General features: G+C 40.5%; 3 protein-coding genes across 7 annotated transcripts; 1 reads left to right on the top strand and 2 right to left on the bottom strand.

The window, feature by feature from the left end:
- Window positions 1-237: 237 nt before the first annotated feature.
- Window positions 238-9,431, bottom strand: LOC117546643. The gene is made up of 11 exons (XM_034216957.1): window positions 9,128-9,431; window positions 4,070-4,213; window positions 3,847-3,975; window positions 3,570-3,727; window positions 1,744-1,828; window positions 1,557-1,646; window positions 1,046-1,066; window positions 795-815; window positions 660-686; window positions 526-579; window positions 238-431 (listed from the first exon to the last, which is right to left on the bottom strand). The coding sequence occupies exons 1-11, from the start codon at window positions 9,201-9,203 to the stop codon at window positions 397-399; spliced, it is 840 nt and encodes a 279-aa protein (XP_034072848.1). The 5' UTR covers window positions 9,204-9,431; the 3' UTR covers window positions 238-396.
- Window positions 9,432-9,708: 277 nt separating this feature from the next.
- On the bottom strand, window positions 9,709-15,272 carry LOC117546619 (cytochrome P450 4F3). Of its 3 annotated transcripts, none has more exons than XM_034216911.1 (14): window positions 15,253-15,272; window positions 13,337-13,541; window positions 12,834-12,978; window positions 12,523-12,576; window positions 12,021-12,148; window positions 11,702-11,823; window positions 11,477-11,623; window positions 11,263-11,386; window positions 11,076-11,142; window positions 10,827-10,956; window positions 10,586-10,719; window positions 10,380-10,444; window positions 10,225-10,307; window positions 9,709-10,142 (listed from the first exon to the last, which is right to left on the bottom strand). In XM_034216911.1, exons 1-14 carry the CDS (start codon window positions 15,255-15,257, stop codon window positions 9,932-9,934), a joined length of 1,620 nt encoding a protein of 539 aa, XP_034072802.1. In that variant the 5' UTR covers window positions 15,258-15,272; the 3' UTR covers window positions 9,709-9,931. The 3 variants fall into 3 exon arrangements, with proteins under 3 accessions (XP_034072802.1, XP_034072805.1, XP_034072803.1); XM_034216914.1 differs by lacking the exon at window positions 15,253-15,272 and adding an exon at window positions 14,728-15,156; XM_034216912.1 differs by lacking the exon at window positions 15,253-15,272 and adding an exon at window positions 14,504-14,642.
- LOC117546616 (insulin receptor substrate 2-B-like) lies at window positions 13,450-21,466 on the top strand. 3 transcript variants are annotated; one of them, XM_034216908.1, is made up of 6 exons: window positions 13,450-13,568; window positions 18,504-18,954; window positions 19,251-19,500; window positions 19,616-19,865; window positions 20,029-20,569; window positions 20,711-21,466. In XM_034216908.1, the coding sequence occupies exons 2-6, from the start codon at window positions 18,629-18,631 to the stop codon at window positions 21,039-21,041; spliced, it is 1,698 nt and encodes a 565-aa protein (XP_034072799.1). In that variant the 5' UTR covers window positions 13,450-13,568; window positions 18,504-18,628; the 3' UTR covers window positions 21,042-21,466. The 3 variants fall into 3 exon arrangements, with proteins under 3 accessions (XP_034072799.1, XP_034072798.1, XP_034072797.1); XM_034216907.1 differs by lacking the exon at window positions 13,450-13,568 and adding an exon at window positions 17,130-17,244; XM_034216906.1 differs by lacking the exon at window positions 13,450-13,568 and adding an exon at window positions 17,694-17,794.
- The last annotated feature ends 3,866 nt before the right edge of the window (window positions 21,467-25,332 follow it).

Raw genomic sequence — 25,332 nt, forward strand, 5'->3', positions numbered from 1 at the left:
ATTATAAACGTAATCCTAATGGAAGGTTTTATCAGCAGAGGTTGTTGTCAGAGAAATACGCTTATTTCGTGTTTGTGGCAACTGCATTGGAGAAACTGTTTTTGAACATAAAAGTGCTATATTTGAAAACTGCCTTTATTTAAAAACGTATCCTAACCGCAAAAAGCTAACTGTTGACAGAAATTGACTCAATCAAACTGTCTTTAAAATGGTTGTTACTGATCTTAAACAAGTATTTTTTGTGTCTAAAATATATATTTATAAAAACTAAATATATATTTTCCCTCACTTTGCTTCTTCATTATGATTTGAGGCATGTAGCTTTCACCACTATTACACATTGTTCAATAATATATGTACTGTAAATACATATATGTGCCCCTCTACATTTCCTCTTCATGCTTCGTCATTTGGTTTCATCGGTGTTCCCTCTGTCAAAGAAAGTCACATATATTGTTATATATCGATTTAGATGAATAGAAAGTACATTTAGAGACTAGCAGGGCATTTGTTTTAGTATCTTACCTTCTGTTGATCCCTCTTGAGCAGCGGTGCCATTAGATTCAGCAGCATCTGTTTCTGTAGTAATGATATAGTTGTTTTATTATAATATAGAGTTAGAAATGAATAATACGGGAAACTGACAGAGTGAAACCTACGTGGTCTCTCGTGCTTCCTCCAGAAGTCTGTAGTGGTGGACAGAAAACAGAAAACACATGACAGAAGAAGTTATGTTTACATGTCCATGGTTTGAAATGTAAAGCATTGCGGTGTCCATAAGTGAGTTTACTGACCTGCTTCCCATGGCATGGATGCTGCAGAGAGAGAACAGAAAATAAAGTCATGATTTATCACGTTTCCTTTCATACTGCCATGTTAAATTCTACCATACATCATGCTGCCGTATCCTACATTTCCCAGAATACCTTTCAGATAACCCCTTACAAAATGGTCATACATTAATGGACTTCACTCTTTATTTATTAAAAGCTACGTAAAAAAGTATTTTAAGTCTACATTTTAAATGCTTTTAAAGATTTCTTACCTTTTTCAAAGAACCACATCCCTAGAGGAAATCAAACAAAACCATTAAATGTGGTACTTATCTCTTTATTATCAGATGTATTTAAAATACAGACACCTCTTCAACAAAATCGACTGGATAAGCCAATTCCAACTATTAATATAATTAACTAAAAACAGCACTATATATTTATATTTCCCATATTTAAATCTTTTTTTCCACATTTTCATAAAAGGCTAAGATGTAGTGAGCAAAGATGGATCTTTTAATATATGAACAACTTTTCTAGCTTCATATATTTATTTTTCTGGTAATATAGAACCCATTTTGCAGATTGTATTTTTCACTTAAACGAGACAACATGTTGGATTTCCAGTCATTAAATGTATGGCAGTGTGTAAATGCTGCTCAATGGAAGTAATTGTCTTATCATTGGATATCATTTCATTATAGGGGTAATAACATACTTTAACATTATTCGCGGATTAGTTTCGGCACAAATGTGTCCCTGATATGGTGTTATGTTTCTCACCTGCTTTAATTCTATGAATGATAGCGGTCAGGATCACAGCTACCAGCAGAACGATGAGGACTGTGAGTCCTGCGGACATGTTCAGCTTTCCTGCAGGTGATGTAAAAGACAACAGCAGGCTTTATATCAGGATATTCTGGATACAAATGAGATGAATCAGTAATGAAATCTTTGTGTAATAACTCACGAGTGAAAGGGTTTGTAAACGGTTCGCTGTGCTGTTGACTGACCGGGTTGTTCAGCGAACATTCAAACGTGCTTGAACTTTCGTCCTAGAAATGAAGATCAAAAGGTAGCATTAGCTCACATTTATACAGATATTTAACACTAGGTTTGTGTTACAAAAAGTGTTGATGCAATAACTAAGCAAAGTAGTTAAAGTGCTTTTTATTTGCAGCAAAAATTGTGAAAACCGAAATGACAAGAAAGAACCACACATTTATACAGTTCTCAGAAAATGTAAACAAGCCAACATCAGACTCCCCCAAAACCACTTATATGCATTAAGCCCCTCCCCATAGGCCAGGGGCGGACTGGGGGGAAAAAGTGACCCGGGGATTAATTGACAGACAGGCCCACTTAATGCGCGGCATGTATCGGCCGGCCGGCGACGAAGGTATGTTACTTAACAAACAATCCTATGCATTTAATGTTATTTTGGACCATTATTCATATAGTAATCACATTACCTGAGCCCTTGAGTTGCCTAGAGCAAAATAGTTACAGCATATATTTAGTGATTTTAATGTTAACAGATCATTGATGCAATAACATTTGGACCCAATTTGCCTGACTTGACACATGGAATAAAACATGGGCGTAGGAAGCATCCTCAATGTGGGTGAGACAATTTAACAGGTGGTGGACCTCACCTCCTCTAGGGGGGTCCGGGGGCAAGCTCCCCCGGGAAGATTTTTTTTAAATGTTGAAGTTAAATGCATCAATCTGGTGCACTTTGAGAGCACCATTAGGGACTAAATCTATGGATACATCTCTCAACACCCATATGAAACAGAACTGTAAACAGATTTACTTTTTCTCTTAACATTTATTTGAACAGCAAGTGGAGGCAAAAGTGACTGCACCCAAAACAATAAACCTCCTAGCTAACTAGCCTAAACTCAGTAACAGAATGTGGGCAACACGTTCTTCTCCACAGCCGCGCGACCTCTGAGTCAGACGTCACTTCCCCCTTTTCTATTTTACGGGTACAGCCCATGGGGTACAGCCACTCCCCCTGAACCCCGTTTCTCTGCCCCCCCCCCCCTCCCCTATACAAGCCCCTCCCTCTGAACCCAGGGCTCGCTACAATACTGTATACACAAACTATACAAAAACGCCTTTACGCTTTGGTGCTTGTTTATCCATCTGTAAGCAACTGCCAGCTAGGTCTCTCAGTCACTCACTCCTGATCGTTCACTGCACAGTGACAGCTGCTACGGGCCTGATGTGTGAAAGTGAAACTATCTGATAGATAGAACATAGGTAGCCTATCAAAACGGCCCAGCCCAGCCCAGTGGGGCGGCCGGAACACTTACAAATGTGGGCCGATAGGATTTAGGTAAGCAAAAAAAAAAGAAAAAGGGAGTGGCCGGAACACTTACAAATGTGGGCCGGTAGGATTTTTGGCCCTCCGGCCCACGCACAGCACCGGCCCACCGGGAAAACTCCCGGTATTCCCAATGGCCAGTCCGCCCCTGCCATAGACCAATCAACTGTTCATCAACTTAATTATTGTAATTCTAAATAACTACAAATGTATTCCAAAAAAATATTGTCACCCATGCCCATGCACTACTTGGTACGGTCCAATCGAGCACAGTTGTTAGCAGTTATCTGTTGTTCAGTTTGGAACCAGAGGGTAAGCAGATATCGAATGATATATATTCCCCAGAGTAATTGCGATATTTTTGTAATTTAAAGACCATTTTATGCAACTGATGTAATGGGTAAAAAGGTTCTGGGTAACCAACAGAGAAAACACACATCATCACACTTTGCCGTTTAAAATACCTTTGTAATGTTTAGCACAGGAGTTGTAAGGACAGAATGATCTGAATTCCATAGATATTCGACCGGCTCAGCGTTGGTGATGATTGCATCGCAGGTCAACGTACACTTGGTCATCTCTTCGTCACATGTTTTACTAACAGTGGGTTTAGGAACGGGAACTGGAGATAAAATAAAAAAACAGGCCTTTTATAGTCATGATGTAGCAGATAACCATATTTTAAACACCAAACGTCTACACTGCTAACTTGATTTTAGTGTGTGTAATCGAAGCACTTACGGATGACTATGAGACGTGTTGGATACTTGCAGGCCACTTCTTTCATTTCTGCTGTGTATAATCCACTGTCATTAAGAGTCAGTTCTCTGAGCGTCATCTCTCCAGTTGCAGTGTTCAGGGCACCACGCACTTTAAAAAGACAAAAACATGGTTAGGGTTGGATCATCAATTAAACTCGAGGACATATTTGACCCCACAGAGCTGAACTCCGCTCAATATATACCTTCGAAATGGCCATACAAGTCAATATTCGTTCCATCCCATTCGATGGCGATGTTAACCCCGTTTTTCCACGATATCTCCCTGATGTTCCCGCAGCCCGAATTGAGGACAACGTCATCGCCCACCTGCTTGTAGACTTTGATCTCTGGAGGGAAAAAAAGATTTCAGATTTTCTAAACATCCTTTTAAATGATTCACTGTACTCTTGTTAAATTATGGAAGTAGGTGAGTCTAATAAGAGACTCACAAAGATAACAATAATAGATAATAGAAGTTTTTAAAAAACAAAAAAGGATTATTAAACAGAGGGTTAAAACTAATTTGTGAGTGTAATGTACTTGTATATTAAAGTATAATCTAACAGATTACTCTGTAAAATGTCAGAAAATATTTAAAAATTGCTCATGAAAATATCCAAATACATTTTTAAAGGATCAAATGGGGAGGAACCATAAAATCCTTATGCTAAACAAGTGGGAAAAACATTATATATTGATTCTTGATAGATAATAAAAGGAAGCAACTGCTTGCTGCAATCATACAGTATTTTATTATATTACTTGTTATGCTCTTCTGTATTATCTTTTCTTCCCAAACTATATATATATTATATTTGCTCCATTTACCTTAGCTTTGATTAGAAATTACCCAAAACAGACACACTTGTATAATGTGTAATAATCATAGATAAACATAAAAACATGCTTTACTCCAAAACATTAATAAACATTGTTTTGTTTTTTTAAATAATATGACTTTATATTGGAATGTAAATATTCACCCAGTTTCTAGTACATTATATTATTGCTTTTTGTGAGGCTTGATAGACATTTTCAGTATTTTCTGGCACATGTAGATTCAACACATCCTCACTCCCAGGTCGGCCTATGTTGACGTTATGTCAAGTCCCCTGTGTCGGCTTTTTCCAACGCAAGGGGGGGGCCCTTAGCGTCCATTTTCAGCTTTCCGGGATGTCCATATGCTTCTATGGACGCTCATGGAAGCACGGCATTCGTTTGTGTCGGCTGCCCTTAAAGGCAATGTGAGCGTCCATTCTCATTGGATAACGGAGAATTGTACACCCGGAAGTAAGTATTCCCCTTACTGTCGATTGATTTTACAGTGATATCTGCACTACTCATCGACTCAAAAACACCAGATTATCCTTGTTAATTACACAACATTGATTGGTTTAAATTGTGTGCTATGCTTTTGTATTTTCCCCCTTCGATTCGGAGAAACATATTTTTTCGGAGTAAAGGATGGCAGAAGACACTACACTACCCAGAATCCCCAGCTATCGTTTGGACTACACCATGTGCTCTGTTTGACAAACCCCATGATAGTCCTCAAGCTCTGTGATTGGAGAGTGTGCTCTGAGGGTTACACCGAGCCTCGAACAGCACTTGAAATGGGATGGAACCACGCAGACTGTCCAAAACTGGATAAGCCTGAAACATGCACTTGTCAAGGTTCAGCGGCACATTTTGCAAATATGGCAGTAGCCATCGATCAGCTTAAGATAAGATATACTTTATTGATCCCAAGTTGGAACATTTGCGTTACATCAGCATGTGTAACAGTTAAATATGCAGTGGTGTTTATTTGTAAATCATTTAGTATAATCACACAAATTCTGTGTTTTATATTCAACAATTCTGTGTTCTTTATTTATTGATTGTTCAATACCTGACAAGGCCGGAGATGAAATATCTACATACATCTTATAAGAGTATAATACATTATGTATAATATCAGTTAAAATAAGTGCTTCAACATAGTTAACATTGCTGGAGGTATGCACAAATATTGATAGATGTCTTGTAATGCACTATTGAGGAACCTGCGACCCAAGTTTTTCATTCAATGCATAACTACACCATAGTTGTGTAGGCCTATATGATATGTCAATAAACCTTAGGAAATCTTGAAAGGGATGTGCAAAATAGTAATTATATACAGTCTTTAATTAACTATTAGTAGAGAATAACGAGTAATGAATATACTTTATAGGGATCCTATTAATATCTAATAATAAAAATAATGAAATTCAATAACATGCTTTAACCAGTAGGTGTCCCTTTATATCAGCTGTGCACCTTTATGGTGTAAATACAGCCTATCTACCAATTGGATCAAATATAAAAGTCAGCCGAATTAGTGTTGATACTGCAAGCAGACGTATTGTGTGAAAAGAAATGTAAGATGTTGTTTAATGGCTGATCTATTTATGATCCACGTCACGTTTTCAGTTCCTTCAGTCTTCTCATCAGGGCTCTATAAATACAGAACTACGGCAGATATGTAATATTTAATGCAGCCGAACCGTGTATTACAATGCCGGTATGTGATGACTTTCAAAGAGAAAAGCAAGCACACTCGGAATAAAGTATTATTTTATTTGAAAAAAATGTTTTCGGTCTGTTTCCGGTATTTGTTAATGACGATGTGCTGTGAGATGTGAGACTGCAATTGCACAGGAGAAAATAACGTCGGCTATCTTTAGATGCGGATTTTGTTAAACTAATACGTTTGCGCTGTGTGTTACACTATACATTCACGGGGAAGGGGGTAGCAATAAAGATAACATCATTAAACAGTTACACAACATAACAGAAATAATATCGATAGCAGCGTCCCTAGCAACCACCTTGGTAACAATGAAAACGTTATTGACGCAATTTCCTGAAGTCATCTTCGTAATAACTGGCAAACTAAAGATCATGTACATCCACTGCACACATCACCTGAAATAACAACTCATATTTCTCTCATCAAATGACATCAAAACGCATTTTAATGGCCAAACTAACTTTAAAATAGGCATTTTCCACCGAGAATAAAACGAAGTTCGTCCATGTTTTTTTTTTCTGCAGGGAGAAATTTGAAGATCACGTGACGTCAAACAGAGCACATGGTGTAGTCCAAACGATAGCTGGGGATTCTGGGTAGTGTAGTGTCTTCTGCCATCCTTTACTCCGAAAAAATATTTGTTTCTCCGAATCGAAGGGGAAAAATACAAAAGCATTGCATACAATTTAAACCAATCAATGTTGTGTAATTAACAAGGATAATCTGGTGTTTTTTAGTCGATGAGTAGTGCAGATATCACTGTAAAATCAATTGACAGTAAGGGGAATACTTACTTCCGGGTGTACAATTCTCCGTTATCCAATGAGAATGGACGCTCACATTGCCTTTAAGGGCAGCCGACACAAACGAATGCCGTGCTTCCATGAGCGTCCATAGAAGCATATGGACATCCCGGAAAGCTGAAAATGGACGCTAAGGGCCCCCCCTTGCGTTGAAAATGGACGCTAAGGGCCCCCCTTGCGTTGGAAAAAGCCGACACAGGGGACTTGACATAACGTCAACATAGGCCGACCTGGGAGTGAGGATGTGTTGGTAGATTAGACCAGTGGTTCCCAAACGGTGTGCCGCGGCAGTGCCGTGAGGCAAGTCCGGGTGTGCCGTGGGATTTTGTGACAACCATACGTTATTATTGCAATATACAACTACACAAAAAGTATTATTTAATTTTGTATTTACTATATCAGTACTTTGTAGGTTTATATGTACGTAATCTGCGCGACTTGCGCGTCCACATCTCCAGGTGCAGTGCTGCATAAACATGGCTGAGTCAGCGATAACTTTCGAGGGGTGGAGGTATGCCCATTATTTTGAGTTTGTCAGAAGAATAGACAGGAATGTGACGGTGAGGTGCAAACTGTGTCCAGGCCAGAAGCTGTTATCCACTGCTGGAAACACCACGTCAAACCTCAACAAGCACCTGCAAAGAACACATGCTAAGGTGAAGCTAACGCACACGCTATTTGTTGTTTGTTTATATCACGTAGTCTGTTCTTCTTCTCTGTCTTCCGGTTGTTGCCTGTTTTGAATGACAAATACACACTACCGCCGCCTGCTGGTAAGTAACGTTATTGCCACTCACGCATGCCCAGTTCGTACGTGCTCGAGTAAAGTAACGAGTAAAGTAACGAGTTACTTTATGTAGATAGTAACGAAGTAGTGTAATATATTACTTTAAAAAAATAAGTAATATGTAATATATTACATTTTTTTTAGTAACGACCCCATCTCTGGAGTTGGCGTTCTCTACTCTGGTTTACATGAAGAACAACAGGAGGTCACGGCTCTCTGTTGAACAGGATTTGTGAGTGGCCCTCTCCTCAGTGCCACCAAGGATTAAAAAAATCTGCGCGTCCCGACAGGCACATGTATCTCACTAATTTGTAAATCGGCAAAATATTTACAATAGCACATGTTTCAATGCTGATTGCTGAAATGTTACATTTATAATTTGTAGTTCAGGACCATGGACAATGCAGCTTCCTTGCATTGACAGTTCTCTGTGCTGAATTTCTGCTGAGTTTCCTTTGGCTCATTTTTTATGTTGTGACCTGTCTGGTTTAAATGAGTGTGTTGCTGCTTTGATGAAGCCTAATTTGATAAAGTTTCAAATTAATTTCTGAAATATTTCGTTAATAAATATTTCATGAGTAATATAGTTGTCTTTGTCACATTTTATTTTGCATTAGTAAATAATTAGGCACATTTACAGATATTTTACATGATATGAGTGATAACACGTGTTATAAGGGCTATTTTGCACAATAGGTGTGCCTTGAGATTTTTACTTGTCCTTTGGTGTGCCTTGGGCACAAAAAGTTTGGGAACCACTGGATTAGACATACAAGTTTCATAGCTCTCTACTCTAAAAAGTAAATATACTATTTTCAATTACACCCCTTCCTTGTGCCTAACTGTTCTTTGGTATGATAACTTTTCTGTTTTACAGTTTGATTATTTTCCATTCAGTCCCCCCCCCCCCCCCTCTAATGCCCTCTGTAGTGTTTACAATTGATATCGCTTTGCTCTGCAGTTAATGTAGTTATCGCTGCATGCTGGTTCTCACAGGGCGTGGTCCTTGATAACGAACACTTCCATTTAGCTACACAACTTGCACCCTAATATAACGCACATTTATACGTATGAAACCCTTTATAGCTACGAAGTGAACCAGCCGTAATAACCTTACCGGAGTCTGCGGAGACGACAGCCGGGAACACGCAGAGCACACCGGCCACAATCATGGAGAACACAGGCGGCCACATCTCCGTCGGTTAAACTGTCAACAACAAGATGGAAACTAAACTGCTTCTGTTGTAAGCAGAAGCAGCATGTCAAATTAAGTCATATTAAGGATGAACACATTACAAGCAGAGATTTCCCGATTAAATCAAAGTGAGTGATAAATTGTGGGAGAGACTGAAAGTGAACGTTGTGACTCAACAGTCTCCGCCTCCACCGGGACAACATATTTATATGTAATAGTCTTTATTCGAATTGAAATGGTTTCATAATCACTATATATGCGTTACAGGCGATTGTGATAACTTATATAGTTATTTACTTCTGTAAAAGTATTAAAAATACCCCCAAAATTACAAAAACAAAACTAAAAACAGTCTAATGCCATCTAGTGGCCTGATGTTGTTACTGCACCCAGAACAAGTACAGGCTATTTTAAGTGGAACATTTGGGGAGTTGGCTAAATGTATTGAGCAATAATTCTCCACTTCAGAAGCACTTTTATCATTATATTAAAAATACTATTTGTTCATATATCAATACATTTTTATTACATAACATTGCATTTAGCTAACATAGTGGAAACAGGCAAAGTAATAGCAAAATTAACTTGAGTTACATTTAGTTACAGCTTTTCTGGAGCTGCACGGTGACCATTCACAAAAATGCTATCTAAATGTACACTACATTCCTTTTTTAAGTGTCGAAAACAAAGCTCAGAATGCATGTAGTAACAACACAGTGACAGGATTCATTCATCCTGCAGCTCCTCCATGTCTATCGTCTCCAGCTGCAGCCACAATCCTCCCTCTGCACGTAGCACGAGTTGGGGGAGACGGCGGACTCCCCCTGAACTGCTCCCCATTTCAGGGTCAGATCCCGGGGTCAGACGAAACTTGAGCAGGGTCAACGCCACGACGACTCGCAGCTCTGCCAGGGCAAATTTCTGACCAATGCAGTTCCTGTGAACACATACAGTATAGACTCTTAAACAGCTATAATCGTTTAGATCTCATTTACCTTGCAGCATTGAGGACGCAGTACCTGGGGCCCGAGGAGAAGGGGATGAAAGCATGAGAAGACCGGCCCTCTGTGTTGGCAGGCTCAAAACGCAGAGGATCAAACTCCTATGAAAGAACATAACACAGGTCAGAGAGGACAGAGTTAAAGTGACGTGAAAGGTTAGGGTTATTTCTTACGTGTGGGTTTGTCCAGACAGCAGGGTTGTGGTGCGTCCCGTAAATACTGACCAGAGAGATGGCACCTTGGGGAGACCAACACAAAGAAACAAATACTTTAAGAACATGTGGTTATATCTGTCTCTTTCTGTGTGACTTTGTGGTGTTTTTGCCCCTAAAAGAAGCTTATTGTACTTTAAATCTATATAAAAAGCTCTTTCTCTCACCCTTGGGTACGGTGCGGTTGCCGGGCAGGTCCATGTCCTTGGTGTACTTCCTGGTTACAGCCAGCACAGGAGAGTGCAGTCGCAGAGACTCTCTGATGCACATGGTGGTGAAGGGGAGGTTGGCCAGATCCTCCCTTTAGATAAAGACATCCACATTTAAATATATTGATTCCTGCCTTAATATAACACACTTTCAACCGCATTTCCATCTCCTATTAAGCATTTCTGTGTATTTTCTGACCACTGTATTGCATGTGTTTCTCGTCCTTGCATCAGATCCATCACTTCCTGTCTGCAGTTCTCCTGATGGTCTTCGTGGTGCGCTAAATTATACAGCGTCCAGCTAATCGCACTGGCTGTTGTGTCGTGACCTGTGGAAACAGAAGGACACTTTTCAATCCACTTTTAAAGTCTCAAAGAAATCAATTGTATGATAAGAACATTAAAGTGAATGTACTTGTGTTACTAAGTAAATAAAGTTGCTTCTCACCTGCAAACATGAAGGTGTTTGCATCCGCCTGAATCTCCTCATCTGTGAGGCCTCGTCCGTGCTCATCCTGTGGATAGACAGAATTGTTTGATTGTTTGTAAGGAATCACAGACCAATAATTTAGAATTATACAGATGATATATAAACAGAATATTTGATCTGATTCTTATTTCTTCTTCTCTCCTACCTTTGACAGCAGTATGATGTCCACAAAATCTTTCTTCTTCTGTGGTGCTGCGGTGAAATATGCTCCTGTCTTCTTCTGCTGCCTGATCAGGGCTCGACGCTTCTGAACCACCTCCATGGTAAACCTGTTCAGATGTATAAAAAAACAACAAAACGATTAGTGTTGGTTTTGAACACATGAAGGTCATGAGGTCACACCCGTGTAGCTGCTGTACCTGTGCACGATGCTTAAGGCCTTTTTGAATTGTTTCCCCTGCTGAGTCTTCCAGTAAATAAAATCCCAGTGGTGCAAAATCTTTGTGCGACGATCTATGATCAGGTCACTCAGCTCCACTATGGCTGTCACGTACTCAGAGGAAGACCTAGTGAAAGATATACAATTAAAATAGAAGAACTATGGAAGAAGATTATACTCGTGAACAAAAAGAGTGTGTCCTCACCGCTGACAGTTGCTGTTGTAACTGAAGGCACATTTCAGTAAACTGTCGAGTGTCATCAGAGTGACGTGGTCAAACATTTCTACATGATTCGTGCCTTTTGCCAACAGTTTGTGCCACTTATCCTGAAAGACAGATTCTTTTGATTATTAGATCAGATTCTACTTTATTTGTTTACTTTTTTAATTGATCTATTATATTTGTATTTCTGTATGTTTATTTATATTTGTATTCATTTATTTGTATTATTCATTTATTGGGATATGGATTTTAGTAGCAGGCATATACTAAAGTGTGTATACAGCATGTGTGTGTGTCTTACATGCATGGTGTTGGTGGAGGTGTTAAACTTGTTGATGTAATTCTTCAGGATATCAAAATGAAAAGCCGGGGTCAGCAGCCGCCGCCTGCGAGACCACTCCTCTCCGTTTATCAGCAACAGACTCTGTCCTGGGGTGTGAAGGGGAAATGTTCGGAGGTGAGGATGAGAGTAAATAATACATACACAGTCAGTGTCGTCTCACTTTGGTATAATTAAATATAAAGATAGAAGGCACTAGATAAATTAGATGTACAGGTACATTTAAAGATTGTGTTTAGGTGATCAATTGATCCACTAAAGTGAAGCCCAATAACAGATTAAAATCTTGTTTTTGTTATTTTTTAGATCAGAATCTTCTTTGTTTAGGAAGGTAGATGGAGAAAGTTAGATGAGGGAACCTGAACAACTTGTAGTACTTTACCGTATACTCAATATCTATAAACACAGGAAGTGTTATCAGCTCATTTAAAGTATTTTGATATCAGAGAGACGTTTGACTCACCAAGCCACGGACGCAGATGTCCATAGAATAGCTCGTCTTTCACTGTGATGCTGGCTGGATGTAATGGAAAGAGAAAAGAAGATTAAAGAGGAAATAGTCTGCTAATTCTCAAGTTCATATTTGTATTTTGTGCCTCCACTGCGACTGTCTCCATGCTTTAATGTTCAAAAAGCTCTTAATTTTTCTCATACTGCCTTTGCTGCAGCACCTCTGTTCACCCTCTGTCTGAAACCAGAGCCCAGTCTGCTCTGATTGGTTAGCTGGCCAACACTTCTTCCAGTGTGAAAATGTTTCCAGTAATTATACAGTACCAGGTGCCATTAGCAGAGGTTTGATGTAGTCCGGGTGGAAGAGTCTGACCAGGTGATAGAAAGGGCCGATGAACCAGCTGCAGGAGTGTGTGTACATCTGCACCAATTCATCCACCTGCAGGAGGCCTTCCTCTGTGCTCTGCATCTGAAGCACACACAATAACACTTTAAACAAACATTATAATGCACCATAAGTATAGCTTTTCTAAATGAAAACCTCAGAGTTTAATGGTCGGTTTGCACACTTAACTGAATTCTCCCCCCATAGAGATTTGTAATGAAATATGTCGCAACATCCTGTATCATGCTGAGAAATCTACATTTCGTTATCTTGTTTCACGATTGCCAAGAATTACAATAATGACACAACGTTTAACATGTCACTCCCATAGAGGCACAAAATACAAATATGAACCTGAAAATGAGCATATGTCCTATAAGTAAAGGATGTGAACACTTCTTCCAGCATTGTTCTACCTGTGTTTTTACAGTTTGAATCTTACCTTGCCCAGGTGGCCCAACAGCCAGGAGTGTGCATGTGGCTTGCTGAAGCAGGAGAGTCTGTGTGTGAACCAGGCGTGACGCACCAACAGCTTCACGGTCCAAACTGAGACCACAGCTCCCAGACCGGCACCGACCAGAACCATCAGCTGCCATAGGCCCGTCCAGCTGAGGACCTGAGAGAGGACACCCCGGAGGAGAGACATCCTGAAAGAGAGTGAAGAGTTTCCAGAGGTTGTCTTACACTCGCCCTGCTCTGACAGTGACTGTGTCCACTAGGACAAGTTACTAATGTTGAAATATGCAAAACCTGTTCCACCCAGGAAGTGCTGTAACCATAATGTCAGACACCACTTCCTTTGTCTGTTACCATCCAACTTATTTTGTTATTTTGTTTAATTTGCAGCACAGGTTTCAACACATAGGCTAAGTGGCGGGACATCTCTAAGCAGGTTGACCAATCACACCAAAGCCGACCAGCTAACCTGGTTTCAGACAGAGAGTGAAAAGAGGTGCTGCAGCACAGGCAGTATGAGAAAAAATGAAGAGCTTTTTGAACATTAAAGCATGGAGACATGTCACAGTAGAGACACTACATACTGACCTAACCTGTCCAGAATGCACACGTTTGGGTCAGTTTGCTATGCCTTTAAGCAAGACAAAAATAAACTGGACTCAAGGTGTGAAAAGGGAATTTTTGTTGGATATGACAAAAATAGTCCGGCCTACATGGTCTATTTCCCTCACAGTGGAAAAGTGCAAAAATCTAGACTTGTGAAGTTTGTGACCAAGACCAATTCAGAAAGAGAAACACAAACAGAAACCGTCTCTGATGACGACTTTGAGGTACAGAAGAAATCTGGCAAAATCAAGCGGGATACTAACGTTAGTCCAGTATCTATACCTGTGGTAACAGAGACAGAAGACGACAACAACAGTGAGCTTAGGCGTTATCCTTCAAGAGTGAGGAAGAAGCCAGCTTACTTATGTGCCAGTGTATGTGGTAAGGAAAGTGAGGATCAGCTACTGGCAAATATTGACTATTGTTACAGATTAATGTGCAATATCCCTTTAACATTTAGGGAAGCTGTAACTTCATCTGAGTCAAAACAATGGGTTATTGCAATGGATGAGGAAATGCAATCACAAAAAGAAAATGACCAACTTACCTCAAGGTGAGAGAGCAGTGGGGGGTAAATGGGTGTATGATATCAAAACCAATGTTGATGGGTCCGAAAGGTACAAGGCACGATATGTAGCCAAGGCATACAGTCAGAAGAGGGGTGAAAACTATGATGAGACACTTTCACCTACCGCTAACCTCACCAGTATCAGAGTGAAAGCAGCACAGGAAAATCTGATTTTACACCAAATGGATGTTAAAACTGCTTACCTACATGCACCAATAGACTGAGATAGACATGGAACAGCCAGAAGGGTTTGAGGTCAAATCCAGTAAAGGTGAAAAGTTGGTGTACAAGCTAGAAAAGTCACTATATGGGCTTAAACAGTCAGAACAACATGCTGCATGAGTATCTGAGTGAAAATGAGTTCCTATAGAACCCTGTTGACCATTGTGTTTACACAAAAGAAAATGAAAACTGGAAAGTGATAATGATAATATGGGCTGATGACATAATCATTGCAGCTAGTGATAGCAATGCATTGACAGTTGTTAAAGAGATGCTCACAGCTAAATTCAGGATGAAAGACTTGGGGAAACTAAAACATTTCCTTGGCATTGATTTTGATCAAACTGATTCATGTGTAAAGATGTCACTGAAGAAATATGTGAACAAAATACTTGAAAGGTTTAACATGCAGGATTGTAAACCAAGAGCGACACCTTGGCCCTTTCTCATTTCTCTAACTCCCCTCCTCGACTCCTATGCTCGACTCCTATCCTCGAGACTTATACCTCATTCACACCAACGGTGTTTCAGGGCCGGTTCGGAGCTGGAGCTTGAAAAGCACCGGGTTTTCCTCTTCACACCGCAGCGGAGCAGCCTCTTAGCTCCGGAATCCGGTTCGTTTCAAGCACCAAAAAATTATCCGGCCAGAGCAAAAGCACCGCATACGTCACGCTTACGTCGAGGCGGGGGCAGAGACAGATCACCTCCTGAACAACAACAAAAATCCCGCGTTTTATCCAGTTTGTACACAACGATGGAGAAACTTAACAAGAGTTTAAGTGTTTCTGCCATAGACTGTATATATAAAGGTTTCTGCTCATGGTGAAGCAACTTGTCTGCGTGTTAAGGTGGAACCTGAGCATTCACGTTGATCACCTCATTATAACTCATTATAAATCTATAAAACTATAAATATTAAACTTTACTTCACGTGTTCATTTGAGAACATCTGTTAAATACCTGGGTGAAGGTTACAGTTCATTTAAATGAAAGATACAACGTTACTCCACACTCATGGTTCAGTCCACCTTAAGAAATAAGACCGACCTCGGAAGCAGTTGTGTTTTAAAAAAAGCTTTATTGACACGAGTACACTTTTTTATAAGAATATAACTAAACCACAGAAATGACTCCGGAAAAGCTGCAGATAGAGCCATAAGAAATGAATGCAACTGATTTCATCCACACGGTTTGGCTTTATGAAGCAGGCACGCAAACGGTTACGTCATGACGCAAACGATGACGCAACGACGCATTACCAGTCGGACTATGGGCGGTGTGAAGAGAGCCAGAGCTAAACCGAAGAACTGGTTCTGAACCTGAAAAGCTCTAGCACGGAGCTTGAACCGGAGTTGCGTTGGTGTGAATGAGGTATTAGTACCGCCCACAGGAGATGCGAGCGGAGGAGCCGAGGAGGGGAACCGAGGAGAGAGGAGGGGAAGCAGCAGGCGGTTAGAGAAATGAGAACTCCTCTCCTCTGAGCGGTCATTTTAAAGAGACGTCCATTAATGATGACAGGAGGCACAGCAGCCCTCTGTCTGATGGACAGATGTGTTCATGACCACTTATATATTTACTTTGATTCATTCACAGTGCGGTATAATGAGACAATAACAGGCTACAGATGCGGACACACACACACACACACACACACACACATATATATATATATATATATGTATATATTTATATACATATATATACAATTTCAGAATCAAACAAAGCACTCATAATAACGTAACACTATCAGAGACTGGATATATCCCCCCTCCCCTCTCCCCTCTCTGGTCGCTACAATGAGGAAAATAAATTACGGGCCAAAAGTTTTATTTACAAGTATTACAAGTAAGCAGAGGACACCAAAGCAACTGAGACCTGTCTGTCCGCTGCATCTACGCACTGTAGGCCTACCACACACACCTACACATAATCAGGCTGCAGCCGTTGTGTATTTTATTATGTGAAGCACTGAATGGTTTTAGAAAAATATGGACTCTTTGTTTGTAGATATCTACTAAACTAAAGCAAATAAAGAGAGTAGGCCTGTTATACTGAGTGATATATATATTACACACTGCTCTGCTTTCTGCATGGACCTCACAGCTGTTCTCACTGTAAACATCGCGTCACGATGAAAGCAGTTTCTAAAATAATATCCAGGGGATGCATGCAGAGCTGTGATTGGCTGAGATAAGTCCGGCCGTGCGTCACGACTCTTTGAAACATCTCTGTTCCCGGAAATGCATACGCGAAGGAGCCGTGGAGGACCCATCAGTGTATCCTCGGTTATAGCTCCTCCAGAGAGCCTCCTCTACGCTCGATCCTCGGTCCTCGAAGTGCATTTAGAGAAATTAGATGTCCTTCAACATGGCGCGCTAAAATTCATTTCCGGGTCACTACCGGAGGACCGAGGAGTCGAGGAGGGGGATTTGATGAAATGAGAAAGGGCCCTTAAGCAAAAACTGAGCTAATTAGATGATGCTGTACCGATGTTTGGGGTAATTACTCGGATGTTTCCAAATTGTTTTCCAAAAAGAGCTTTTTGAACATTTAAGCGCGAAACATGTCACAGTAGAGGCACACAATACTTTTATGAACATGAAAATAAACACAATATGTCCTCTTTCAAATTCTAACTTATAATTAATAATTAGATGGAGGTAGAGCCCAAATACATGTTTTAACCGAGCCACAAAATACACAAGATAAACCAAACAAAAACAATCCATATCCACCCTGCCATTTAACCAGAATTATAAAGTTCACTGGAAAATACAGAGTTACTCACAAACCCCTATTAAATCAAGAGAACTAAATCATAATATTGTCTACACATTGAGATACGTATAAAACACAGATATCCTTATTACTTTTCAAATAACTAATTATGTTGGTGACATTAAATCATTAAACTAATCTTCATTTGAGAGTTCGGTTTTAAGAGGAGCTCCTGAACGCCACACTGATTGGAACAGGTGGCCACCGAGCCGCGCGCTAACGCAGCTCGTGCTCAGAGACCAAACATTTCAGTGATTTCTGCAGTTTCTGGTAACGTCTAATAACGATATAACATTACTTTGTGTGGCTAAAGACGGGTATTCAATGTAAATACGATTGGATATATCTTCAAAGGCTAATAACCAGTTAGCCTGTGGTAGTTTCCCTTGTTTACCTAACCCCTCATTCTGGTTCATTTTTTTTTTACGATTAAACATCGGTTAAAGGCCAGAAATGTATAGAAGATTCAACCCCCAAAGATACTACATGTTTTTTGTTGATGCTATAAAGTAGACAAAATTGGTGAAATCAAATTTTTGATAGTTAAACAATGTTCGAAAAGTGTAACAATCTATTTTTCGAGCATTGTTGTGTAGCCAGTTGATATACCAACTTAGATTGTTTTGGACAATTTCTATATGATCAGTATAAATTGACATGCTCAGAAGTAAATTACAATAAAGTGTGTTTGACAAAATCTCTATCCATGAATCTCAGGGATATTTAAGTTTATTTTAAGTTATTTTAGTATTGCTGAAGAAATAAACCTTTTATTGTTCTTTAAAGCTGTAATAGTACAGTTAAATGCTTCAGAATTGAAAAACACTTCATGAATTAACCTACATTTGGTAATATTTCAATTGCTCTTGTAAACACTAGCTAACCATTTAACAATACCTACAATGAAATTATTAATATCCTTATGAGCTGTGTTTTTAAACTAATATGTATGTTCTCCTTTATTTCCCTCTGTTTTCAGGTGTTCAGCTTGAGGTGAATGAATTTGCAGAGGACAGATCTCTCCATACTTCCTGCTCCTCTCTGACATCTCTCAGCTCCAAACAAACATGGCTGCCATCTGAATCCCTTCTGCGGCTTTCCTGGATGAACGACCGCCAAATGGAGCAGGATTCCCGGCACCAGTACGTGGAGACGCAGTCGAGTCCTGCGCCTCCTTTCTTCGAGGAACTCTTCTGCACCTCCAGCTCTCTGGCCCCTCTGGCCGGCGCCCTCCTGGCCTCCGCAGGGCCGCAGAGCGATGTGGTGAAGAGAGGATACCTGGGGAAGCTGGAGCGCAAACACAGGAGGTATTTTATCCTGAGAGCAGGAAGCCACATTGGGCCGAGCCGCCTCGAGTGGTACCAGAGCCAGGAGAAGTTCACAGCAGTGGAGAAGACTGCTGGAAGTCTGTTCGGCTCTAGCAAACAAGGGTAAGCAAAAGTAACTTCAAGAACAAAAATAAGAGAAAAACAAAACAAGCATGCTGCATCTGTATACTACAAGGAAGGTAATCACTCGAAAAACCCTTATGCATACAGAAAAAAGACACACAATTACACAGTCTCTGGAAATGCACTGTACCCATTCATCCTTCATTTACTTGAGTAACAGTTTAAATGCAGGACTTGTAGTATTCCTACACTCTGGTACTTCTACTTTTACTGAAGTACAAGATCTAAGTACTTCTCCCACCTCTGCTAACACCCTATGAATTCCTATTTCTCAGGGTGATCTACCTGAGGTGCTGTGTCGGTGTGAGCCGCAGTGGCAGTTCCGGGAAAGGCCTCGCGGTGGCGCTGTACGCCAAAAACCAAACCATGGTGCTTGTGGTGGAGGAGCAGGGGGAGCAGGAGGAGTGGTACCTGGCCATCAAGAAACTGATGGAGGAGGAGCGTAAGGATGAAGAACACAGGGAAGACTTTGATGAAGATGATGATGGGTACTGCACTCTGCCCCCTGCTGCTTTCTTCAAAGAGGTCCAGATCTTCAATGTTTTAAATCATTATTACCCTAAGGTGTATTATCTTCCTGTTTGCAGTAGAGCAATATTAATAAAAAGAATCTCTGGATCTTCCTTTACTTCCATCAAAGGTTTGGCCCGTCGCGGTGAAGCCCCGGGGTTTGGGTTGTACCAAGTCCCTGGCAGGGGAGAGTTGTCTCTGCCTCACAGCTTCGTCGCTCATCCTGGCCAGAGCGGCTGCAGGCAGCGACTTGCCGTCTGTCACTATTCCTCTGCTGAGTGTTCGCCGCTTTGGCCACTTGGACGGTTCCTTCTTCCTGGAGCTGGGCAGGTCGGCGCCCAACGGTCCTGGAGAGATCTGGATGGAAGCAAGAGAGCAAGGTAATTAAGGAATAAAAGAAACCTTAATGGAGACCCGTAGGAAAATTCAGTCGTTTGAGCAGCAGCAACAATAAGAGGATAATTCGACTGACAAATACAAAAAGGAAGTTACAGTATAGAATATAATCGATAAAAATAACCTGTTGATGTGTGTTCTGTGCAGGGAGCTCAGCAGTAGCCCAGCACATCCACGAGGTGGTCCGAGAGACAGTCAGAGCGCTGCGAGCTCTGCCTGACTTCAGCCGCTCTCCCACCTCCAACCACCAGCTTCAAACCCTTCTGGCCGCCAAAGGCTGCCGACCCAAGCACCGAGACAAGCCAGCGGGTGTGAGACCACTCGCTTCTCGTGCCAGAAACCCTGAAAGCCCGTGTAAATGTCCCCCGGAGCCCCTCAAACCCCACGAAACAGACCCTCACCAGGGCTCCGAGTCGAGGACTGGCGGCTACATGGAGATGAAGATGGACCAACATCTCCCGCTGAGCAAAGAGAGGGAGAGAGTCAGCCAAACGCCTCCTAGGTTGACAGAGGAGGAGGACTGGGAGTCGGGTCAGCAGGGGTTGGGCTACATGGTGATGTCTCCTCAGTTGAGCCACAGTTTGTCTGCGCTGCCTCAGGACGACTACGTGACGATGGTGAGCCCACAGAAACACACAAGGCCATCTTCCTCTTCATCCTCCTCTCCTCTCCAGACATCCTTCAACAGGTTAGTTTAAGTAGGTGACAAATTATGTTTTGTGTGCAAGCTCAACACTTCCTCTGTTTAGGTGTTGGATAAAGTCACTGAAAGAAGGCAGAAAATGAGCATATGATGTCATCTTTAACTGTAATAAATTCTCTTTTGTAGCTCTACCTCTGAGAGCTCCTCTCCGCTGCATCATCAGACCCACTGGCTGCTGGCGACCTCCGTCCAACAGTCGGAAGCAGAAACCGGCCAATCACAGAGGAGCATCAGCCATGCACAGGATGAGGAAATGCGGGAACAGTGGCAGCAGATCCGCCTCCCAGCACACACCAGCACCAGGAGGGATGATGGCTCTGATGTGACGACTCCACTTGACTCAGGCGTAGCGAGTCCCAACTGTGGCGGACTCAAAGCTGCCACAGAACGATCCGTCCGAAGATACCGCCTGTCTTTGTGTCTGCCGTCCTGCCTGCAAGCTGAGGACAGAAACTGAGAACTACACAGAAAGATAAATAGCCTTTATTCAGCAGGGAAACTCAGGAGTCTTGGCAGCAAAAAAAAGTATGAATTAAAATGTAAAGGGGTTTAAATGTATGAATATGTTAAATATATATATGTACATTTGGAAGTTCAAGGCATGAATGCATACAGAAAGGTCAACGTGCACACTTGAATCAAGGCTTTAAACTCTGAATATGTGTTTGAGAAAAATAAAGTTGTCTTAGTGATAGTTGTCTGTTATTTGCACTTAGTTTTGTCTTCACTTCCTAGTTTTTTTGTCAATTATTTGTCTCTTTTGGTGTGGATTAAGTCATGCCTTTTGGTTTCTACACCGGTTTATTTAAAGTGTTTAAAAAAATAGTCACAAGAATGATTTTGTTATTTTTTAATTGTCTTTTTTGACAGCTTTCATACACAGCTCAGTATAACACCACAGATGTTCTCACTTTTTAGAATTGTCATTAAACCTGACCTTGTACTTTTTTCTCAAATGTTCTACATACTAAACTGTCTTTTTCTGAAATACTATGACTTTGTCTTCTACTCCATGTCATCCTGCTTCTCTATTCTTCCCAAGATGAGTGCAGAGCAACATATTAGTTAGGTTACCAAATTAAACTAAATTCTCCCAGATCAAATGGCCCACAGGGATAAAACGCTGCCTAGAACACTGGAGGTTCTGGGTTCACTGCTTATTGTTTTTTCAGGTAAAAAATCCAAAATAATCAACTCAAATAAGCAGAGAGAAGAGTTTTCTTATACATGTGTTTGCTTCTTCAGACAAACTAATAAACACAGCTAGCTCAGATGGACACTGCCTTGAAGACTGGACGTTGGGGGTTCAATTATCATTTGCAGTCATCTTTATGGTCCAAACTGTCCAGAAAGACAACAGTTTCACATTAACATGTTTGATTCTTATAAGGAGCACAGATTTTAAACGTCCAACATTGAAATAAAAAAAAAAAATACTTATAAATTACAATATCGTGGGAAATTATGTATATTATTATTATATATACTCATATATTATATATATTATTATATATACTATGACTCTTTTTGCCACGGAATCCAGATGTCTTGACTTCAAAAATGTTAAAGTTGTTTAAATGCAGTAATATATAATACAATTATTCTAACTATACTCCAGTGTCCTGCCAGTGTTTTGTTTGTGTGTGTGTGTGTGTGTGTGTGTGTGTGTGTGTGTGTGTGTGTGTGTGTGTGTGTGTGTGTGTGTGTGTGTGTGTGTGTGTGTGTGTGTGTGTGTGTGTGTGTGTGTGTGTGTGTGTGTGTGTGTGTGTGTGTGTGTGTGTGTGTGTGTGTGTGTGTGTGTGTGTGTGTGTGTGTGTGTGTGTGTGTGTGTGTGTGTGTGTCTTTAGTCCAATGAATCAGAATCAGGTTTATTACAAAGTTGGTTTACACACACAGTGATTAAATTGTAAGAAAAGGAACTAAGTAAGATGTAAGGATTAGAATAAATGAATCTAACACACCCCTACAAGAAATGTATAGCACACGTGATATGTGCAGTGTATTGAATTGAAAGTTAAATAAACATTCCCCTTTATATAAACATACATTTTTAAAGGATATTTATGAATTTGTATTTCCAATGGATATCCCAACTTTGAAATGCACTGTGCCCTCTGTGAACAAACTAAACATGATGATGGGACTCCATGACCTCATGACCCCCTCTGTTGGTCGGAGACGCTTTTAGCCTACAGTCAGCTGGCCGCTCGGATGACACATGCGCAACAGCTCAGCAACCGCACGCGCCGACGAGATGTACACAGCAGAGAGACTGGAGGGAATAAACAGCGATAACTGGAGTTTCCTGTGACTTAAAAGGTCAGTCAAAGGCTGAACTCACTCACAAACAAAGAAGCAAAGAAGCAAACAAAAAAATATGCAAACAAACACACATGTGACCGCTGTGTGTTATTAGCTCACGCATTAGCATATGGGCTATGCTAATGGCTAATATAGTCCTTCCGGTTGACAGGCTCTGATGTACACACTTCAAACATGATTCTCCATTAGTTTTCTCTTTCTTTAACCTGCTTTCCGAGGATACAACTACAGCTTAATATATAACACACTTGATCATATATTAAGCTGTAGTTGTATTTGTTGTGGCAGGTGCATTTTTTTCTTTCATGCCTCACATTCAGAGTTGGAAAAAGTACTCAGATGTTGTACTTAAGTAAAAGTAGAAGTACTGGTGTGTAGGATTTTTTTTTTGAAATGTTGCAAAAGTCCTGCAATCAGAAATGTTACTCAAGTAACTCAAATCAGTTCAAAAGTTCAAACACCAAAAGTACTCGTTCTGCAGATTGACCCATTTCAGAATAATATATATGATATGTTTTGATTATTGGTCATTAATATCAAAGCTGGTAAAGGTGCAGTTTTAATGACCTTGTATGCTGCAGGCTTGTGAATTTAATCCAGGTGTAAATAAAGGTTATATATGGGCTGATCATATTTCACATCATTAATCCAAAAGGTATTAAATAAATATAGTGAAGTAAAAGTACAATGTAGCAAAACATTGAAATACTCAAGTAAAGTACAAGTCCCTCAAAGTTGTACAGTACTTATATATATAGTTGCTTAAATATGTCCATGTTGCCATTGTGAGAAGGCGGACATATTCCAGTGATGGCATATGAGTTTACTCAATGATTTAAAGAGGTGTGGATGTATTGATTGACCAACAACATGCCATGTTTGGTAGACATAATCAATAAAAGAAGTAACCCATGATGTGCCAGCTGTGCCTACATTCCACATGTAGGACAGATTTTAATGTGCGCCAATGGCACAGAGTAAAACAAAAACTATGGCACTAAATTCACATACACTCTTATCCAATACTACCACCAACATTTCATGTCTGATTATTTATAGATTAACGGCTGAATGATTGTATTTTAATAACTGTATCCAACATGTTGATGGCACTATGTCATTTTTTATTTTAATCGTGTACTATATTGTGACTTTTTTAATGGCTTTTTATATAAGTCTGAAGACTCTCTTTATTTTGTGTTGCAGTGTTTGGAGGGTTGCAGGTGGACTGTTTACACAGCCGTGGGAACTACGGAAGTCTTAAGGTGTGTGTCTTTTGTATTTTATTCCTGATTCATAATATCGATTATACTATTCTCCACTTTCTAGTGTTACCGGAAATTATTATGATCATATAATCTTCTGTTTCTTTTTCAGAAGAGCTACAGCTGTCCTATGTTTGCTTTTTGGTGGGAGGATCGTGGCTTCTTGAGTTACGTTTTTCTGAAAAACGTAAGGTTCTTAAACACACTTAAGGTTGTTGAACACACACACACTGATATTTTCGACAAACTATGCTATAACTTTTTTTTTCTGGTATTTTCGACATACTATACCAGGGGCGGGCAGACTTTTTGGCTCGGGGGCCACTATGAGTTTTAAAATTTGACAGACGGTCCGGGCCAGTAGCAGATGGTGGAAAAGTGGCGGCTGATATTGTATTCTTTGAAAACTGCAACGGTTTCTTGGCAAATAAGACATACAGCCTTATATCGCACTTCGGTGAACAAATATTTAGCTGTCCACTTCTCATTAACATTGTCGACCTTTTTTTTCTTTGGTCCACTCATTGTTACAGATGCAGGTTCAAAAGTGAATTAGGTTCAAAGGTGAATTATTGCGTCATTGCGTCATCGTTTGCGTCATAACGTAACCGTATACGAGTTTCTCCGCAACACCGCTCACAACAACATCAATAGAGGACTGCGTCGGGTAGTTTTTAATCATACGAAGCCAGATTAAATTAAATAATTACTTCTCCAACCTTATACCTTTCTCCAGAGTCCCGTGGTGCATTGTTTATTAATGTGGTTCAGCGGCATTTACCGCCCGCTGCAGTGCTGCTCGTGCACCAGAGTTTAGTCTACAGGGACTACAGATGAAAAATAGCCTCTTGGCTAACTCTGGCACATTTACAGAAATGTTCATTAATGTGCACTGTCCCTGTTAAATAAATGAAATGTTAACCCACGGCAGCGGCCGCTAGAAAGTCTTCACTGTCCGACTGTCACACAAGCAGCTGATACATATCCCCCATAAGTGAATGTGTTTCAGTCTGAATTGACGCTGTTTGGCATCACAACGCTGTTATGAAAGTTTCTCTGGCATTCTACAGGTGATGTGAGCATAGCAACCGAAGCTAATCACACTTTCTTGACTACTTGTTGCTATCATATTGTGGCATAAGCCGTTTTCTACACGCATAT

Source organism: Gymnodraco acuticeps, unplaced genomic scaffold, assembly GCF_902827175.1.
Source record: "Gymnodraco acuticeps unplaced genomic scaffold, fGymAcu1.1, whole genome shotgun sequence".
NCBI lineage: Eukaryota > Metazoa > Chordata > Actinopteri > Perciformes > Bathydraconidae > Gymnodraco > Gymnodraco acuticeps.

What these genes read in the sequence shown, in the direction of transcription:
- LOC117546643 (XM_034216957.1), bottom strand. Translation starts at nt 9,203, where the DNA reads ATGTGGCCGCCTGTGTTCTCCATGATTGTGGCCGGTGTGCTCTGCGTG. An exon ending in CTGTGCTAAACATTACAAAG is followed by an intron (nt 1,829 to 3,569) that starts GTATTTTAAACG and finishes CTTCATTTCTAG; the next exon opens with GACGAAAGTTCAAGCACGTT. An exon ending in GATGTGGTTCTTTGAAAAAG is followed by an intron (nt 816 to 1,045) that starts GTAAGAAATCTT and finishes CTCTCTCTGCAG; the next exon opens with CATCCATGCCATGGGAAGCA.
- LOC117546619 (XM_034216911.1), bottom strand. An exon ending in GAAACACATGCAATACAGTG is followed by an intron (nt 10,720 to 10,826) that starts GTCAGAAAATAC and finishes CTTTATCTAAAG; the next exon opens with GGAGGATCTGGCCAACCTCC. An exon ending in CAACCGCACCGTACCCAAGG is followed by an intron (nt 10,445 to 10,585) that starts GTGAGAGAAAGA and finishes GGTCTCCCCAAG; the next exon opens with GTGCCATCTCTCTGGTCAGT.
- LOC117546616 (XM_034216908.1), top strand. Translation starts at nt 18,629, where the DNA reads ATGAACGACCGCCAAATGGAGCAGGATTCCCGGCACCAGTACGTGGAG. An exon ending in CTGCTGCTTTCTTCAAAGAG is followed by an intron (nt 19,501 to 19,615) that starts GTCCAGATCTTC and finishes CTTCCATCAAAG; the next exon opens with GTTTGGCCCGTCGCGGTGAA. An exon ending in CTCCAGACATCCTTCAACAG is followed by an intron (nt 20,570 to 20,710) that starts GTTAGTTTAAGT and finishes TCTCTTTTGTAG; the next exon opens with CTCTACCTCTGAGAGCTCCT.